Below are 19,407 nucleotides of genomic sequence, written 5' to 3' on the forward strand. Positions count from 1 at the left end.
CTGTCAGGTGAAAAGAAGCGACTGGTGACTCCAGATGTATCGGAGGAGGCATGTGGTAGTCTGCAGCCCTCCCCGGATCAGCAGAGGGGGTGGATCAGCGACCGGGACGACTTGGAGAATAAGGTAATTGGCCAAGTACAATTGGGGGGAGGGGGGATTTTCGATTTTATTAAACAGAAAAACGAAGAAAATCAAAGGATATTTTCCCATAGAGGGGCTCAGCGGAGGACCCCAGAGCAAGTTTTGTGTTCTCTGTTAGAGACTATTATTGATTTGAACTTTGATGCTCTGTTTTCAGCGATGTGAGTCATCTGCTGTCCTATTGTTACTGGAGCAGCTTCAGACATCCGTGTGATATTATAGAGTCAACCCTCTGGTTCCCTGGCGTATAAATTGAGTAGGTGGGGGGAAGTTTTCCAGGCCTGTTAACACCTTCTAAAGCTAACAACATGTGGGGTTTCCTCTGCTGTACGTATTCTCTGTGGTGTCATGATCATACAGGTGCTGCAGGTTTCGTTCCTTTCATTAAAGTCTTTTTGTTTGAGCTGTTATGTGGTTCAACAAAGTTATGAACCGATTATAGTTGTAGGATCTCCATTCACAACTGACAATCTGACCTTAACCTTTTTTTTTCATCATTACTCACCATCTGTAGTGCTAGTCGAGGAGTAAAGGACAGCTATGAGGGTATATGGTTGCTTAAATACGGATGTCAGTAGAGATGCATTTTGGCCAATGAAGCACTTGCAAAAAAAAAGCTCATTTGGATGGATACTATAAGGTGTATGTCATCTGTGGCGACAGGCATGGGTGCAAGACCATGAATACAGGGATGGCATCCAGCGTTTTACCTGTGCCCCCGTCCATAGGGTTGTGTCAGAAAGGGCACCCGACGTAAAATTTTGCCACATCAGTATGTGGATTGACAAGACCATACCGGAACGGTTGAGGGTCCATACGGGATCAGTCAAAGCCCGGGTTAACAACGGCCACCATTGGTGTTGTGCCGTCACAGGGTACCAACGGAGACTGTAAATTCCGCTGTGGTGACCCCTGAGAAACAGGGAACAAGCCGGAAGAAGGAGAAGATAAGGTGTATGTCATCTGGCCCATAGCTGTGCCCTCAGATGGTTTATACAAATATTCAAAGCTGCCGGGAATGTCCCGGACTGGGAAACATGTCTGCCGGTGTCTTGAAGTAAAATCAGGTCACCCGGTCACAGACTGAATTGGTGCTTAGATATAAACAACCCCCCCCCCCATGCTGCAGTAAGTGTTTTAGTCAGAGATAGGCAGGTTTCTGGGTTCACGTTCATGCAAAGGGTCTGGTCTTGAAACATCACCTCATGGTCAGTTTTTTTCCGATTCAATTAACTGAAAGTGGCGCTTAAAGCCGGCTTAAGATCTGTATCTAATTTAAGTGCTGTTAACCTCGCCTTCTTACAATATAAGCCACTGCCTCTGTATAAACCCCCATGTCTAATCACTGACCACATATGGATGGAAAGCTCATAGGGGGTAGATGAGGAGAGAGAGAGACAAAGAAGATGCGAAAAAATTTTGTTACAAAGGCAACATTTTTACCTTACGGCTTCTTCTTTTTCATTCAGCTTGTCCCCTGTTTTTCAGGGGTCCCCACAGAGGATTTTATAGTTTCCATCAGTACCATGTGAGGGCACAGCACCAATGGCGGCCATTGTGAACCCGGGCCTCGACCAATCGGGTATGGTCTTGTCAATCTGCATAATGATTTGGCAAAATTTTATGTCGGATGCCCTTCCTGGCACAAGAAGAAGAAGAAAGCCACATTATTTTGTCATTATCGAGTTGTATGGTTACAATGAACTTCATCTTCTGCATTTAACCCATCCTATTGTGTAGGAGCAGTGGACAGCTGCAGCGCCCAGGGACCAACTCCTGTTCGTCTTTCCATTGCCTTGCTCACCCTAACATGCATGTCTTTTTGATGGTGGGAGGAAACCGGAGCACCCGGAAGAAACCCACACAGACATGGGGAGAACATGCAAACTCCACACAGAAAGGACCTGGGACAGCCTGGAGTTCGAACCCAGGACCTTCTTGATGTGAGGCACCAGTGCTAACCACTGGGTCACCCTGCCACCCACTAACCCTATGGACAGGGGCACAGGTAAAACGCTGGATGTCATCCTAGTATTCATGGACTTGCACCTATGCCTGTCGCTACTATATTTGTTTTAACTTCACCTCTTTAAGAATTGTCTATTTCGTTACAGGTTTCATTACAAGTTTCCTTCGCTTGGATGTGAACAGTGGAATAATCTGGTGGACATGGCGGACAGGGTTCGAATTCACACTCGCGGGATCTGTGAAACACAGGAGTCAGTGCCTTATTACATACAAATCCATTGTATTTAAGAATAATCAGCAAACAAATGTCCATGCATCTCTGTGGAAAGTTAAGAGATGGAGAGGTGCTAACAGGAGGAGATATTATTTTATTTTGTTTGAAATGTTGGAACTGTCCCTTCATTAGCGCTCCAGTGTGAATACGGTGACATCAGGACAGACCACCAGAGATGGACGTTCGCTCTGATCCTCTCCACACCGGTCTGTCTCTCAGGCACATGCAAGGCTGAACAACACAGACGGATGACTTTAAGGGTACTGTGAGAGTATCTGCACATGTCCAGCACTGGCAGGGCGTCTCCATGCAAGACAAAAATAAAAAATAGATGAATTGCTTTTGGTACGTGCTACATTTTTGAAAGTTGTGCATTACAAAAAATGAGTCTATTTGAGAAATCATTCCCCCCTCCCCCAATTGCTTATGATAGGGAAAATCAGACGTATGAAGATTAAATTACTTGAACTCTAATTATCCTGACTATACATCGCCTTGCATTTCAGACTTATTAGAATTCTGTCTTTCTGTCTCAATTCACTTCTTCCTCACACTCTGGCACCATGGCAATCTTTTTTTTTTTTTTTTTTTATCCAGTCAGGGTGTTCATGTTTCTTAACGACAGACTGAAGATGCTTTTTTTCATTGCTGCACTCAGAGGACGAGGATTCAATCAATCATTCAAGCTGCATTATATAGAGCTTTTCTAGCTGCAACAGCCACTCAAAGCTCTTTTCAATTAATTCACACACACACACACACACACACACACATATGGCATGGACGTGTCGGAGAGGCTGGTTCTCTGTGGTGGAAAGAGGCATGCTGCATCCTGTCACCAGGTCCGTTAGAATGGCATTTGTGTGATGGGTATAATTGTCATGCCCGTATATACCATCATTACTACAATGGTACTTTTAACATTGCATGGACTTTTCTAATGCTCAAGAGGTGGACAGGAACATCCCAGCCCAGCACCACTCAGGCTCACACTGGTCGTCCACAAGTGGAAGTGTTGGTTTTAAAAAAAAAAATAGTCTTGTAAAAATTATTACACTACTGGGTTAATTGCTTGTTAATTGCGAAGATTGCTGCAAAGCTCGTAGCCTCTCCGCAGTCAGCCAAAGAGTATTTTCACTTTTGAAACAAAAGCAACCAAAAGAGACTCAATGTCATAGCGTGGCGGTCTATTCCGTTGCCTAACAACACGGGGATCGCCGGTTCGAATCCCCACGTTACCTCCGGCTTGGTCGGGTGTCCCCACAGACACAATTGGCCACGTCTGCGGATGGGAAGCCGTATGTGGGTAAGAGTAGGGCAGTTGGTTGCTGCACTGGTCGGTCGGGGCGCTTGTGCGGGGAGGGTAACTGGGGGGAATACGCGCTACGTCCCCCTGGCGAAACTCCTCACTGTCAGGTGAAAAGAAGCGGCTGGCGACTCCACATGTATCGGAGGAGGCATGTGGTAGTCTGCAGCCCTCCCCGGATAGGCAGAGGGGGTGGAGCACAGACCGGGACGGCTCGGAAGAGTGGGGTAATTGGCCAGATACAATTGGGAAGAAAAAGGGGGAACAATCCGGAAAAGAAAAACGATACCGTTTGGTAACATACAGTGGCTTGCAAAAGTATTCATACCCCTTGAACTTTTCCACATTTTGTCACGTTACGACCACAAACATAAATATATTTTATTGGAATTTTATGTGAAAGACCAACACAAAGTGGCACACAATTGTGAAGTACAAAGAAAATTATACATGATTTAAAAAAAATTTTTGCAAATAAAAAACTGAAAAGTGCGGTGTGCAAAAGTATTCAGCCCCCTTTTCTCTGAGTGCAACCAATTGCCTTCAGAAGTTGCCTGATGATTGCTGAATGATCGAATGTTGACCTAATGACTAAATAGAGTCAACCTGTGTGTAATCTAATCTCAGTACAAATACAGCTGTTCTGTGGCAGCCTCAGAGGTTTGTTAAGAGAATATTGGGGAGCAAACAGTGTCATGAAGTCCAAGGAACACACCAGACAGGTCAGGGATAAAGTTGTGGAGAAGTTTAAAGCAGGGTTAGGCTATAAAAAGATTTCCCAAGCTTTGAACATCTCACGGAGCACTGTTCAATCCATCATCTGGAAATGGAAAGAGTATGGCACAACTGCAAACCTACCAAGACACGGCCGTCCACCTAAACGTACAGGCCGAACAAGGAGAGCACTGATCAGAGATGCAGCCAAGAGGCCCATGGTGACTCTGGACGAACTGCAGAGATCCACAGCTCAGGTGGGGGAATCTGTCCACAGCACAACTATTGGTCATGCACTGCACAAATCTGGCCTTTATGGAAGAATGGCAAGAAGCCATTGTCAAAAGAAAACCATAAGAAGTCCCGTTTGCAGTTTGCCAGAAGCCAAGTGGGGGACACAGCAAACATGTGGAAGAAGGTGCTCTGGTCAGATGAGACCAAAATTCAACTTTTTGGCCTAAATGCAAAACGCTATGTGTGGTGGAAAACTAACACTGCACATCACTCTGAACACACCATCCCCACTGTCAAACATGGTGGTGGCAGCATCATTCTCTGGGGGTGCTTCTCTTCAGCAGGGACAGGGAAGATGGTCAGAGTTGATGGGAAGATGGATGGAGCCAAATACAGGGCAATCTTGGAAGAAAACCTGTTGGAGTCTGCAAAAGACTTGAGACTGGGGTGGAGGTTCACCTTCCAGCAGGACAACGACCCTAAACATAAAGCCAGGGCTACAATGGAATGGTTTAAAACAAAACATATTCCTGTGTTAGAATGGCCCAGTCAAAGTCCAGACCTAAATCCAATTGAGAATCTGTGGCAAGATCTGAAAACTGCCGTTCACAAACACTCTCCATCTAATCTGACTGAGCTTGAGCTGTTTTGCAAAGAAGAATGGGCAAAATTTCAGTCTCTAGATGTGCAAAGCTGGTAGAGACATACCCTAAAAGACTTGCAGCTGTAATTGCAGCAAAAGGCGGTTCCACAAAGTATTGACTCAGGGGGTCTGAATACTTTTGCACACCGCACTTTTCAGTTTTTTATTTGTAAAAATTTTTAAAATCATGTATAATTTTCTTTGTACTTCACAATTGTGTGCCACTTTGTGTTGGTCTTTCACATAAAATTCCAATAAAATTTATTTATGTTTGTGGTCGAAACGTGACAAAATGTGGAAAAGTTCAAGGGGTATGAATACTTTTGCAAGCCACTGTATAGGGTATTTTGACCATAACCTTGAAATTGTCTGTGGATTTCTAGACTGTCAGTGAGGTAAAGGAGACATCCTGGATGTCCCTCTTCAGATCCACAGGAAGGGTAAAGGATTTTCCATTGTTATCTGAGACCAGTCACCTCACTTCTGGGAAATTCAATCTGCAGTCATGCATCATTTGTAGGGATGAGGAAAACATTATGTAATGCATGAACATAGAAGCTGGTGTAATGTCAGGTGGAATAGATGTATCCAAGCACTGTTCAGTGTTACCAGGGACATTTTCAATTCTTGTCACAACATTTTACTGGTAAAAATGTGGCGATGTCCATTTTATATTCATAAAGCATCGGCAATGGGCCTACATTTGTGAAACATTATTCTCATTCATTCATGGCCCCTCTTATTTTCCCACAGATATGGACTTTTTCTTTCATTTCTTTGACAGGGTGCCGTGCAAAAGTAAAACATTTAATTAGCGTTGACACAACACTGTCAGTACGTGGCCTTGCTTTTGACAGCCATCACAAAATACTCTCAACAGGTAGTCAGTGGCTTCAAGGCCACATTTTGTTGTATAGAAGACCTTCCCATTCGCTTCCTGATAAAGAGAAACACTTGTAAATGGAGGAACAGCTTTCAAACTAGCCTACAAATGGTTGCTTTGGCAGTGCAGTCAGAAATCCTTATCAAGATAACTACATTGAAACAGTGGATTAGACAGAGACACGAATCATGGTAATAAATAACAAAACTACCTTCCTCCATCGGCTCCTTGGATGGATGCTGATGCTGTCACATGTTGGGCACCAGGTGAAGCAGTCATCCCCTTGAACAGGCTTAATTACTTGGGAGATGAAAATCTTCTGAGACGGGGCACAAAGAGGGGAACAGTCCCTGTCTGAAAAATACATCAGAGTCTGAGTGTTGTCAACTCTCAGACTCTCTGAGTCTGATTGATAAGGCACTGGCCTCCTAAGCCAGGGATTGTGGGTTCGTGTCCCATCTGAGGTGGCTTCGTTTGGGGGCAGCATGGTGGCCCAGTGGTTAGCACTGTTGCCTCACAGCAAGAAGGTCCTGGGTTCGAACCCCAGGCCGTCCCAGGTCCTTTGTGTGTGGAGTTTGCATGTTCTCCCTGTGTCTGTGTGGGTTTCCTTCAGGTGCTCCGGTTTCTTCCCACCATCAAAAAGACATGCATGTTAGGGTTCATACTCCTGTTTGTGCCCCTGAGCGAGACAATGGAAAGAAGAGCTGGAGTTGGTCCCTGGGCGCTGCAGCCGCCCACTGCTCCCATACAATAAGATGGGTTAAACGCAGAAGATGAATTTCATTGTAAGAACACAATGACAAAATAAAATGGCTTTCTTCTCCTTTTTGTTGTAGAATCTCAAATGTATTGTAACGTGCATGGATAAGAAGACACGCTGGCCTCTGGCTGGTGGGTCTGACCCTTTAGTCGAGCGGTTAGCGATGTCTCCTGCGGTGCGGGTGATACGAGTTCGCTTCCCGACCGCGGCAGTTCCTGCGGTTACTTGTCCCCCAAATTCGCTACTTTGGTGTCAGAAGTGGGATGGGGCGACCGTAAGGCCATCGGAAGCGTATGCGCTCTGAGGCGTGAAGGAGTGTGTCATTCTCTCATTGCCATCGCTACAATACATAGCCAAAAATATGTGGACACTGGAACTTCACACCCATATGAGCTTGTTTGGTTTTTCCACATTTCCTATCTTACTTAAGAAATACTGTAATGTTAGATTTTTTTAGGATTTTTTTTATACTTAGTGTTTCTGTTGTATGATTCATGCTCTTGCTCTGTTACTGTGTATTGTCCTACTGTGCTGCAAGAAAACCCTCCCAGGATCGATAATCTCTCCCTTTCTCTCAATTCAATTCACTTCAATTCAATGATGCTTTATTGGCATAACTGCATTAATTACAGTGCTGCCAAAGCAAAACAGGTCAACAGAGTACAAAAAAAAAGGAAAAGAATACATAGATCTGGCAGAAACATAGAACAGCACTTGAACAGCAACTGACAGTAACTGACAGTGTTTTGGTCCCTCACTGACCCTTAGGCTATGACATTCTGACACATATTGTGCCGCAAGGTGTGCACTTTGGCCCTCCCCTAAAATAAGTGACCATTGTTCTTTCACATCCAGGAGTAGAAAATTCGGACTCTGATTTTCAAATTTCTCCTGCTATTTTTTTCCCCTTTTTCTCATGTTCCGGAATTTTTCACAATTTAGGAGGAAGTGCATCTCTGTCTCGACCTCACCTGCTGTACAGTGACCACATATTCTTTGCTTTTTTGGTAGCCAAGATTTGTTGCGTCTGCCCTTTTCAATGGCTAGACTGTGGTCACTGAGCCTGTACTTGGTAAGGATGTGTCTCTGCTTACTATTTCTGACAGTGGAGAGTTAGTCAGCCAATTTGTACTCTCTTTTTAGGACCAGATAACATTCTAATTTGTGTTGTAATTTGGTTTCTATGTCCCAATGTTCCAAATATGATCTTTTTTTGCATTGTGTGATGATTTGGTTTACTCTAATCTTGGGTAGCAGTGCTAGTCTGAAACTCATCTATGTTAGTGGTTACGGGTTTAGTTCATTTCAGAACCCGCTGACTGAGGGGACTCTTTCTTAGCTCTTGGATTTGGAATTTGCAATGTGTCGTGGGGACTTGATTTAAGGTGCAGCCAGAATTTAAGTGATCTTTTTTGGATATTTATTATCAGTGGGAAACGGCCTAATTCTGCCCTGCATGCATTTGTTGGTGTTTTCCTTTGTACGTTTAGCAATTTTCGACATTCTCTCTCTCTCTCTCTCTCTCTCTCTCTCTCTCTCTCTCTCTCTCTCTCTCTCTCTCTCTCTCTCTCTCTCTCTCTCTCTCTCTCTCATATATCCCTGGGGATTCCCAAGTTGGTTCAAGTATTAATGGGCAGTCAAAGCAAGCTGTGAAGTCTACACTGCCCTTAAAAATCTGTGCTACTGGAAAAGGTAAAGCCGTTAAAAGTGGAGTGATCTTTTGCACCAAGAAGTTGCAAATGAGACTTCCAGCCAGCTAAGAAAATAGAAGATATGAGACCACAGCGCCTTCTGCTGCATGAAGCATGGATGTCCCGTGACAGGCTGACTGGCGCTCATGATGGCTTCTGGCTGTCTGACGGCTCAACAGTGTCCTACGGGAAAGGAGTCCATACCCATTGATATATTTATGGAATAAAACGGAATGCCAACATCTGTCGTTGAATATATTCTGAAATTGTTTTTTCCCTTTATACCAAAAAAAAGAAGCTTCTAGTTAAAGGATTATAAATTATACGAACTCAGTCGGCAATGTAGACTTTCAAATGGTACAATGGGTCACAAGTGAACATCTACCCAACCCCAGCCAATTCTGCCTGTGGCCGGTCAAGTTGCTTACTCTACCAGCCATTCTAGTTAACCAAACATCTTTATAGATCCTGCTGTTCCAAACGATCTGCTGGTCGATGGGAGGGAAGATGAAGTAGTAACTGTGACTCAGCAAAAAAAGGGGGGAAATCTCATTGTGACTCAGCAAAAATTCTCTCTCACACACAGACACACGGAGTGAGAATAACAGGTGGTAATCACCACATTATGCAACACTTTTCATCACAACATTTCTATCTTACTAGCATCTCATGTTTTGTCAAATTTGAAAAAAAATCAACTCTAAACTCATTCTTACTTGTCTTTATGTAAACTCAATATTCCAGGCAAAGAAATCACAGAGATGAATCAGTTCACCAGGACACAACGTTAACTGAGAGAGGAACACGTCATCGCTCAACTAAGCTGAGACTGAAGAAGCCACTTAGATGAGTCGTCGATTTTATTTGTATAGCGAAACGTTTCTCCCAATAAGCACTGTGTCCATATGAACCGATTCACCTTTCTGCCATTCTTACTTATTTACCAGTTCTCAGATATAGAAATCCACGAGGAAACAAGGCTCTTCGTCTTCCTATCTAATGGGCAATAAACAGTAGTAAACTGCTTGGTGGGAGACCCAATCTGAAGGCATGTTGATAAATAAAAGCAAGTGTTCATTTTACCGAAAGGATAATTACGAGTTAATCTCATGGTAACTATGTATATTTGATGATTTAGGGTGCTTTCACACCTGCGCTGTTATAATGGACCCTGTGGTGTTTACCCCTTTGGTGCGGTTCGTGTGAACAGAGCAGTCGCACTCGGGTGCGGACAAAAACAAAAAGGACCGAGACCTTGTGGAAGAAGTGGGCCCGCTCCGGTTACAAATAAATTCTGGTACGTTTGTGGCGTGAATATGACCCCACCTACAGATTGGTGGAACCATTGCTGGTTTTTGGGTGAAACCAGCAATCGCCGCCAGCTGCGCTGAGCATTTGGGCTGAGGATGAGCCGTAAACACAGAACTGACAACGCAACGTAACGTGAACGTAACGTGCAACGTAACGTTCAAATGTGCCATTCTGTTCGCATATTTGGGCTTGGTATATGGCCCAAACGATGACCACAATCAGGAGCAAATGCCAAATTCTGTCGATGGCCCGTTTTGGATCGCTATCCCGGAAGAAAACAAACTCTTTCTCTGCCCGCCAATCCCGCGAGATTTCTGACCAATGAACGGAGTGACATTTCCCACGTGGCTTTTGTTGCTACGTTGTGGTTCGCTTGAGATTTTGTGAAACCAAACCGAGCCAAACGGAAAATGCAAGACCAAAGCAAACGGACTAAGTGTGAAAAAGGCCTAATATTGGATGAAAACCTGTAACCTTTCACTTAATTCTTAATTAAGTGGCCCTTCGACTTATTTAACCCTGTAAATAAGTGCTGTTTGTTTCATGCTGCAGTAATAGTTATATACCGTGTTATATACTGGAACATGTTGCACATTTGTTTATATATTTTATTCTTATTTCTGTTTATTATTGTATCTTCCATTTCTATTTATTTGTTGTTCTTATTTCTATTTTCTTGTTGTCTTGTTAGTTTTTCTTTACTAGAGCGTGAGTGTTTGTAATAGGATCAAATTTCACATTGGGGATGAATAAAGTATTTGTGATAATTCTGAACTGTCCCCTCCAAGATACAGATGTCAGTATGCATTTTCTGAGATTCTGACAAGTCCTCCCATGAAAAGACCTCTAATGGACTCACTAACCCGATTTTACAGAAGTCATCCCCTCATGTTCATTGGGAGTAGGCTTTGAAAGATTGACAGGCCTGACAAAAATCAGTCAAGAGTCATCTAGTACATGTTTAAAATAATTTATTCAATGATCATTTCTTTATATCGGTTTTACAATAAGCATATAAAATATGTACAGAGCAACTAATTGGTAAAAATGAACAGATCCTGCTGGCGGAGCATGTGCTTAAAGTGTAGAAGCCCATAATAGCTCGGCAATTTCCGAGAATGTTCTTTTTATCTGAGAATCGGTGGTGATCTCTGCTGCCGGCCATCGGTATCCATACAGTATGTGCAGTATGTAAGTACAGTGTCTAGTACTTGAGTGGCATCAGCTCATGGCCCAGACTGCAGTCCCAGCTTATGACAGGCTACAAGGTGAATGTTTAGACTCTCTCCCCTAATAAAAGAGAATGTGTAGTTAGTTGACACAAAAGACCCATTTCAGCTGCATCCTTACATATGAGTGTCAAATATCAGTGTCAAATGAGCAAATGCGCTTGAAATTAAATATCTTGAATTCTAGCAAATTAGTTGATTGTGGCTTGATTAATCCCATTTATGAACCAATTGAGAAAGCTGAAATAGCAAAGGAAATATACCTAGATGTACTCCAGTTAGTATGCTACTGATGGCTAAGCTTTCTGTATACCTGTTGTCTCTGCTGTTGGCGCCGATATTCTTCTTCACTGGCTGCAAGAGCCTGAGCCAGAGCTAGATCTTCCTGCTCCTGAGGGCTGAGACACAAAACAGTAGACATTAGTCTGAATTTGTTACAAGAATGGATGTAGCAGTGAACTAAGAAGGTGATTGATACACAGATCTAAACCAGGTCATATGCTGCATCATTCAAACACTCCTGACAGTTATTGTTTAAGATGGGGAAAAGTCTAAGACACACACAAAGTTCCACTCTATATCAATTGTGCCACACTGACACAGGCTGGAGGAGGTGATGGGTTTATTGAGTGGGTCTGGAGTGATGTCCATGTAAGTGTAGGAGGGGATTATGGTTCTTTAAAAGCACCACTCACCTAAGAGCCGGCTGGACCCTGTGCACAGACTCGGCCAAAGACATCTCCAGAGCCCTTTGTAAGGCCTGCTCCTCTGTCTGTAATGAGAGGATACAGCATACTTTACCCTCACATTTCTCTCACCAGTAGCATCATTACATATTGACTTATTATATTACAGAATTTTAGCCAAGTGATGAGGCCAAAGTAATATGCATACCAGGCCAGCCTGAAACGAAGCCGATGGCGGTATTACATTCTGTGGTTGAGGGGCTGAAAATGGAGGAGGCGCTCGTTGTACAGTTCTGTTGGGGAAAAACAGGTCAGACATTGTTAAATTACAAACAATTTAACAAAAAGGGATTTTAAACTGAATTACATATTTTTTTAATATATGGAAATTAATTACAATAAAACAAATACAAATAACGTCACAGATTAATCATAGTAATTCACATTTAAGTGCATAAATACTGAACTCCTAAACCCTTAGAAATATCCAATAAAAACATCGATTTCTGATGGAACACTAAAAAATGAAAACCACTGAAGCAAGAGAACATACCCACTGTTGTGGTTTCTACTGTCTGCACTCACACCATTAGATACAAGCCTAGAGTTTCCTTGGCCACCTGAACCGGAACCAGAGGCAGAGATGGAGGCAGCTTGGGCCCTCATTAAAGCAGCATGTCTGCACCAAACAAAATCATGTTGTAAGCTATCCAGATGGGCTGATGACAACTCAGAGATCCATTAACACATACGTAGACAGTGTTATGTGAAGCTGTAGGACCTTTGGTGGTAATGATGTACCTACCCAGATTTGGAGACTGGTTTGCCATCAGTCTTACAATCATGGTCTAGTGAATGTCGGTGTTTAAGACAGTAATTTAAGTGACATTGATCACATGTCACTCTGATCATCTCCTTCTGCTTACAGCCTCCTTTGGAACATTTATTTGTAAAAATCTATGGAAGAAAAGGTGAAGACCTACTTATTTTCCACTCTTAGATTTTGTTAAAATTTTGACTGGTTGTGGAGTTATATATTCTGACAAAACCTCACCCCTTATTGACAATTACCTTTCTCTTTCTCTGTGCTGGGTCCGATTTGCAGTCCCGATCAATGTGTTCACCAACTTTAATGTCAGGCATTTCTCCTCTTTTAATGGGTATAGGGGTATTGCACAAAGGACATACAGGGACCTGGACATCCTACAAGAATGACAAGTACATTGACTTAATCATAGTAATACACACCAGATGAAAATGTTACACCATCAAACTAACTTAAATCACTTTCAAAAACATTACACTACAAATAATAATAATTCCCTTTAGGTGTTATGAATTAAAAGTTGTCATATATAATACCAGAAATATAGCTAGCTATAAGCTGTACTGGAGAATAATAACAAAGATCAATGACATACCTTTTTGTAGGATGACATGCATTTGTGATTTGCATAGGTTATGTGGTCTTTACAGAATATCTCCTCACAAGCATCACATCTCATTGGCAGGAAATCTGCAACGGCAAAACAACAAATCTGTGTTAAAATGTAATATAAATTAGGAGGCAAGCTGAAATTCCCAAGTATTTCCTAAGAAAGGTCTGGAAGAGTAAGCAGCAATTCTCTACAAAGATTACTTGCCTAAACGCTTGCAGGACTTTTCAGAGCAATGATCTCCAAGATCTGGAAACTCCATAGTACAATATTGACGTAACTGACTGTGGTGAAAGAAAGGTCAGCACTCTAGGAGAGAGAAAAAAATAAAACTGGCGGTCAAACTTAACTTTTAACTTTCGGGATAGCCTACAGCCACAGAGTAGCTTTCACTGTGCAAGCTATCAGGAAAACGTCTATTACAGCAAAATGTCAACAACACCTATATAATGTGTCGACTCGGGAGTTTACTAAGCATAATTTTTAGGCATTCGCCATCTCTTTAACATTGAAGATGTTTGCAAACAGTTTCTCAAGCAACTAAGGCCTTTTACAAAAAGAGTAGAAGGGATGAAATCAGTTTATAAAAATGCCAAACCTGACTAAAGCCATGACAGAGCCAACATTAGCCATTGTTATCATGGCATTTAAGATCCAGCAAACAGGTGCTTGGCCAGAAGATGTTCAGTAGCAGGCTGTTGCGGACTATTAACAACTACTGAATCAGAATCAAGTTTATTGGCCATGTCGCTTTGCACATACATGGACTTTGACTTCGGTTTTGTGGCTCTCAGTGCACATAACATATAATAGCAACCCTACAACACAAAAATCTTTAGATACAGGGGACAAAACGTCCAAAACGAGACTTGGACAGTTCTCAGTATATATAAAGTTAGATTTCCTCATGATTAAAAACTACCGAACCTTACATGCCATCTATTCGTGGATAACAGGGTGCGAAAGTCATAGGGGAAATGCTGTCTCATTGTTTAGATGACGTTGAAAGAAGCTTGGACAGTACCATTAGCGTTGTAGCTATTACTAGCTAGTCATCTGTGGCAAGCTTTACAAATTAACAAAGTTACCATCCAAAATTCGCATAAGTAAACTGTGTTTTTTTTTCTTTTTAGTTCAAGGATATTATCCAGCGTTAGGGCAGAAAACCAGAGGGAGATCATCCGTGTGCCAACTATGAGCCGACTAATTCGCTAACAAGGCCCAGCAACTTAATTAGCTAACGTTAGCTATGTTACATAATACAAACTGGTTTGGGGTGTACTAAGCAAGACTTGATAATCTCACAAAAAATACTGCTGTAAATAAACTTTTATTTTGGTGCAAAACAGGGTAAATAACTAGTTTTCTGTCTGCCGATTTAAGGCTGGTTTTGACCGACAGCTAGCTTAACCTCACTGAGTCATATCTGACTATAAATTGTTAGATACGCTAAGTTACATCGCGTTAGCTAATGTGAACGAGGTGAAATAACTCAACTTGAAGATACACAGGCTGAAATCAACACAAAAGAAATTGATCTGAGGACTAATAACGTTTACATTAGCGCTGGCTCAAACTGAATTTGACAGCAACTGCTAACCTATCGGTTGCTATTACAAATGTGCACTCTAGACTACTTCTGATTATACAAATAATCCATCTTACCAAATTTTCCTTGTTTGTCCCGTCTGCTTGACTTTTGTTAGAATAAATTGGTTATTGTTCCACAAGAGATTTCCCTTCCGTCTTGGTAGCAGTTTGTTTGGCGAATGACGCCAAGAGCAGCCTCGGCCCTCCAGCTGCTTACTTTGACATCACATATGCCCCTCCCACTTCACATGACGTATTTGACACTTACGCCCCTCCCACTGCGTATGATGTAACGCACAGGGAGAGGAACAGATGGTGTCGGAAAGTGAAGAGGAAGCCAGGAAACTGGAAGTTGGGAAATTTTAATTTAGATGGAAGAGCCACAGAGAAGGGAAATAAAAAGAGCAGATTCATCAAGTCATAGAGAGTGAACATAAAAAAAGTCTTCATGGCTGGAATGACGATTCAGGGTTTGAAAGATGGTGCTGGATGTGGAGCTTTGTCAGAAAAGCACACTGGCAAGAATTAAGTGGGCGAAGTTAAATTGATCGACAAAGCGAGCCGGCTTGAAAGTCGTCGAATGTATGTCAAAGTTACAGAAGGAACGCTTTGAAATTCGCTTTGTTGGGTGGGAAATATACGCAGTGCCATGTTTTCCGCACAGCAACAAAGCTCCAATAAAAGGTGTTGATGGCGTTTCACATAGAGTGTATGCAAGGAGATTTAAAGAGTGTAAACGGGTGACTGACAGCTATAGAATGAATAGGCTGACGAAGTAGTTAATGTAAAGTACGAGACTAAATCGATTGTGATACACTTTGATTTGGAGTACTTGCTTGTGTTCTGGGACCATGTGTCATACCCAGTAAGGCAGTATGTTCCCAAACCTTGGCAGTGTAAAAATTGTTGGAAATTTGGTCATAGTTTATTTGTATACATTTACCATATGTGGTAAATCAGAGTCAGAATCATGTTTATTGGCCATGTAGGTTTGCACTACATGGAATTTGACTCCGGTGTTGTGACTCTTTGTACTTAACATAGAATAACACAACAATCTTAAGATATATACACAAGGATCGACTTATACAGGTGAAATAGAGGTGATAAAGTGAATGGTGCAGAGAATGTATCAGAGATGCTGAAATAGATGTTGGAAGGTTACTTATGTAACCGAGCTATTCTCTCGCTCGTTGCGGGATTCGATACGGCGTATACTGCACCACAAGGCGACATCACTAACCGCTCGGCTAAAGGGTGAGACTCGTTAAATGGGGGCTAACGTGTCTTATTTGTAGTTTACAGTCGTCACTCTTGTAATGTTCTGTGCCCTCTGGCTATGTTAACTTATAACATTAATAAAGCAAGGACGACATCTCTCGTGCTGGGTGTTTATTCATCGACCGGATTCCGACTGACGTTGTTACGTGCGTCACGTGACTTTGTTGTGGCGCTACGGAAAGCCGTAAGGGACATTAGCAAATCAAATGTTACTAGCAAATATTACATCTCCCTTTTTCTGAAAAGTGCTGCTTTGTCTGCAGAGATACAGACCACGTTGAGCACGTTTATAAGCGAATACAATCTTAATAAGAAAGAATATGAAAGTGGAACTCTTATATAACTGGACTGCAACAAGTAGTGTAAAACATTTCCTTCACTGTCTAAATGTGACACCGTAATAACATTTCATCTTTTTTTTTTCATTTCATTACTGGTAACTGCAAACAGCAGGTAGGTACACAAGGTAAGTGAACGCTGTAAATATTTCTTTTCAAAACATAGCAGGTACAGTACAGGTTGGTGTAAAATTCTCTCTTTTTTTAACATTCATAAGTCAAGGATTTGTCTTGGTTGATCGTACGACCTGACCTCGTGGTGTAATGAGATTCTTCATCTCTTGGAACGCCTTGTCGTGGACTGCATCCCACACAAACTCACTGTCCTGTTTCAGAAGCTGTCTGAGGGGTGAGTTTATCTGTGAGAGGTGTGGAGCGAATCTGGCGAGGTAGTTGATCATGCCGAGGACTGTCTCCAGCTCTGCTTTGTTCTGTGGGGGTTGCATGTCCTTGACCGCCTTCACCTTGTGTGGGTCTGGTTTGATGCCTTCGTGTGAGAGCGTGTGGCCGAAGTAGCTTACCTCGGACACGCATATGTGACACTTGTCGGGGTTGAGCCTCACCCCTCGCTCCCTTGTGCGCTTCAGCATCGCTCTGAGACGCTGGTCATGTTCCTCTTTAGTCTTGCCGAACACTAGTATGTCGTCCACTATGGCCGTCACACCGTCCAATCCTTCATATGTTTCATCCACGCGTCTCTGGAACTCGTCTTGAGCAGACACGATTCCGAATGGCAGTCTGAGGAAACGATACCTGCCAAACACTGTGTTAAATGTCGTCAACATTGAGGATTCAGTGCTCAGTTTGATGGCCCAATAGCCTGACCGCGCGTCTAACACGCTAAAGTACTCAGCTCCAGCGAGCTTTGTGGTGGCGTCCTCCAGCGTGGGGAGGGGGTAGTGAGGTCGTTGTATCACTTTGTTAAGAGCTCTGGGGTCTAAACACACTCTAAGTTTGCCTGTCTTTGGCTTCTCAACAATGACGAGTGCGTTCACCCATTCTGTGGGTTCTGTTACCTTACAGATTATGTCGCCTTTCTCCATGCTGTCAAGCTCGTCCCTCAGTTTGTGGCGGGCAGACGACCGGCGTTGCATCTGGTGTGACGCGGAAGGTGCACTCGCCTGGGAACTCTCCTATTCCCTGGAAAACATCTGCATACTCATCCATTATGCTCTGTGATGTGACATTGTTTTCCTCGCTCACAGCCATCACTATTTTTACCAAGTTTAGGTCACGGCATGTTTTCATTGCCATGACTGGTGGGGCGTTTGTGTCAATGACGTAAAAGTCCAGCATCATTGCATTGTCTCTGTACTTACATTTGAGTTTGCATGTGCCTTTCACGCTCAGCGCGCCTCCTCCATATTCAGTGAGTCTGTGTATTGCTGGTTTCAGTGTCACATTTTTGAACAGCGCCTGGAACAGGTTGGTGGGAATAGTATTGGCCTGTGCCCCAGTGTCTAGTTTAAACTTTACCTTCTGTGGAGGTGTGCCAATTCCAACCTCTACGTAAGCCTGCTCGTTGCTTTTTCCGTTGTTCTCTATTGAGATGCAGTCTATGTACAGCTCTGTCTGTTCTCCCACAGCGGTGCTCTCCACTGTAATGTTGTCGAAGTACAGTTCTTCCTGCTCTCTGTCAGTTGTGTACTCTTCTGGGTTCTCTCCGACGGCATGTACTGTGCCGCGGTAGTACTTTGTCTGTCCCTGGGAGCTAGACTTGCATACTTTAGCAAAATGATTGAGTTTCTTGCATTCAATGCATTGTTTACCCTTAGCTGGGCAAGTGGCTTTAGCGCCGTGTAGCCCTCCACAATAACTACACGCCCTAGCGGCGGTGCTAACATTACCCTCCCTTTGTCTGAAGTTAGCGTTAGCTGCTTTGGGTGCGTTCGGTTTGTAAGTTTTTCTGCCTATTGCGTGCACCGTTTCATGTGTGCTGCCCTGGCCCATAAACTTTAGCTGTTGCTTTGCTAGCTCGTGTGAGCGGGCTACATCTATGGCTTTTTCTAGCGTTAGCTCAGCTCCCTGGCTAAGTAGCTTTTCTCTCACTCTGGGTGAGTTGGTGGCAAACACGATGCGGTCCCTGACCATCTCGTCGGCATTTGGGTAGCCACAGTCTTTGACTAGGAGCTTTAGCTCAGTTACAAATTGTTCGAAGGATTCACTCTCTCCCTGCATCTTTTCATGAAATTTATATCTGGCATAAATCGGGTTTGCTTTGGGGGTGATGTACTCAGTGTACTTATCGTAGTACGTTTCTAGCTTCTTGGCTTGTTCTCCGCTGAGTGTCCAAGTGTTGTGCACATCGCGCCCTTTTTCCCCTATCCAGAGCAGGAGGTAGCTGCATTTCTCCTCTTCGTTCTTCCCGCGCAGGGGGCCCTTGAACATTAGCTCCGTTGTTTGTCGAAATCGTCTCCATGCTTCAGGTAAGTTCGCCGATTCCCAGTCCATCCGTGGAGCTGGAACGCCGTACGAATCCATATTGGGTATTTAAACTCCGCTACTCTGACACCATGTAATGTTCTGTGCCCTCTGGCTATGTTAACTTATAACATTAATAAAGCAAGGACGACTTCTCTCGTGCTGGGTGTTTATTCACCGACCGGATTCCGACTGACGGTGTTACGACGTCACGTGACTTTGTTGTGGCGCTACGGAAAGCCGTAAGGGACATTAGCAAATCAAACGTTACTAGCAAATATTACAACCCTCTCCCGGAAGCGCGCCCTCGCGCTTTGTTATTCCTGCGCTCCGAAGAGACTTCTGAGGATCTGCACACTTCCGGATCCCACCGCTGCCACCAATGTAACCGAGCTATTTTCTCGCCCGGTGCGGGATTCGATACGGGGTGTACTGCACCACAGGGCGACATCACTAACTGCTCGGCTAAAGGGTCAGACCCGTTAGTTAGGGGCTAACGTG

General features: G+C 43.4%; 1 protein-coding gene across 4 annotated transcripts; it reads right to left on the reverse strand.

The window, feature by feature from the left end:
- Nucleotides 1-10,879: 10,879 nt before the first annotated feature.
- On the reverse strand, nt 10,880-15,081 carry zfand2a (zinc finger, AN1-type domain 2A). 4 transcript variants are annotated; one of them, XM_056288064.1, is made up of 10 exons: nt 14,942-15,081; nt 13,484-13,585; nt 13,262-13,356; nt 12,912-13,043; nt 12,646-12,797; nt 12,394-12,519; nt 12,049-12,133; nt 11,850-11,926; nt 11,468-11,552; nt 10,880-11,215 (listed from the first exon to the last, which is right to left on the reverse strand). In XM_056288064.1, the coding sequence occupies exons 2-10, from the start codon at nt 13,536-13,538 to the stop codon at nt 11,177-11,179; spliced, it is 846 nt and encodes a 281-aa protein (XP_056144039.1). In that variant the 5' UTR covers nt 13,539-13,585; nt 14,942-15,081; the 3' UTR covers nt 10,880-11,176. The 4 variants fall into 4 exon arrangements, 3 of the variants coding, with proteins under 3 accessions (XP_056144039.1, XP_056144040.1, XP_056144041.1); XM_056288065.1 differs by lacking the exon at nt 13,484-13,585 and having other exon boundaries at nt 14,942-15,059; XR_008810854.1 differs by lacking the exons at nt 12,394-12,519; nt 12,646-12,797 and having other exon boundaries at nt 11,162-11,215.
- Between the last annotated feature and the right edge of the window lie 4,326 nt (nt 15,082-19,407).

This window comes from Lampris incognitus, chromosome 10 (assembly GCF_029633865.1).
Source record: "Lampris incognitus isolate fLamInc1 chromosome 10, fLamInc1.hap2, whole genome shotgun sequence".
In the NCBI taxonomy this organism is placed as follows: domain Eukaryota; kingdom Metazoa; phylum Chordata; class Actinopteri; order Lampriformes; family Lampridae; genus Lampris; species Lampris incognitus.

Coding starts and splice junctions, on each gene's coding strand:
- zfand2a (XM_056288064.1), bottom strand. CDS start 13,538: ATGGAGTTTCCAGATCTTGGAGATCATTGCTCTGAAAAGTCCTGCAAG. Junction 13,044..13,261: donor GCATGTCATCCTACAAAAAG/GTATGTCATTGA, acceptor TCATTCTTGTAG/GATGTCCAGGTCCCTGTATG. Junction 12,134..12,393: donor AGTAGAAACCACAACAGTGG/GTATGTTCTCTT, acceptor TTTCCCCAACAG/AACTGTACAACGAGCGCCTC.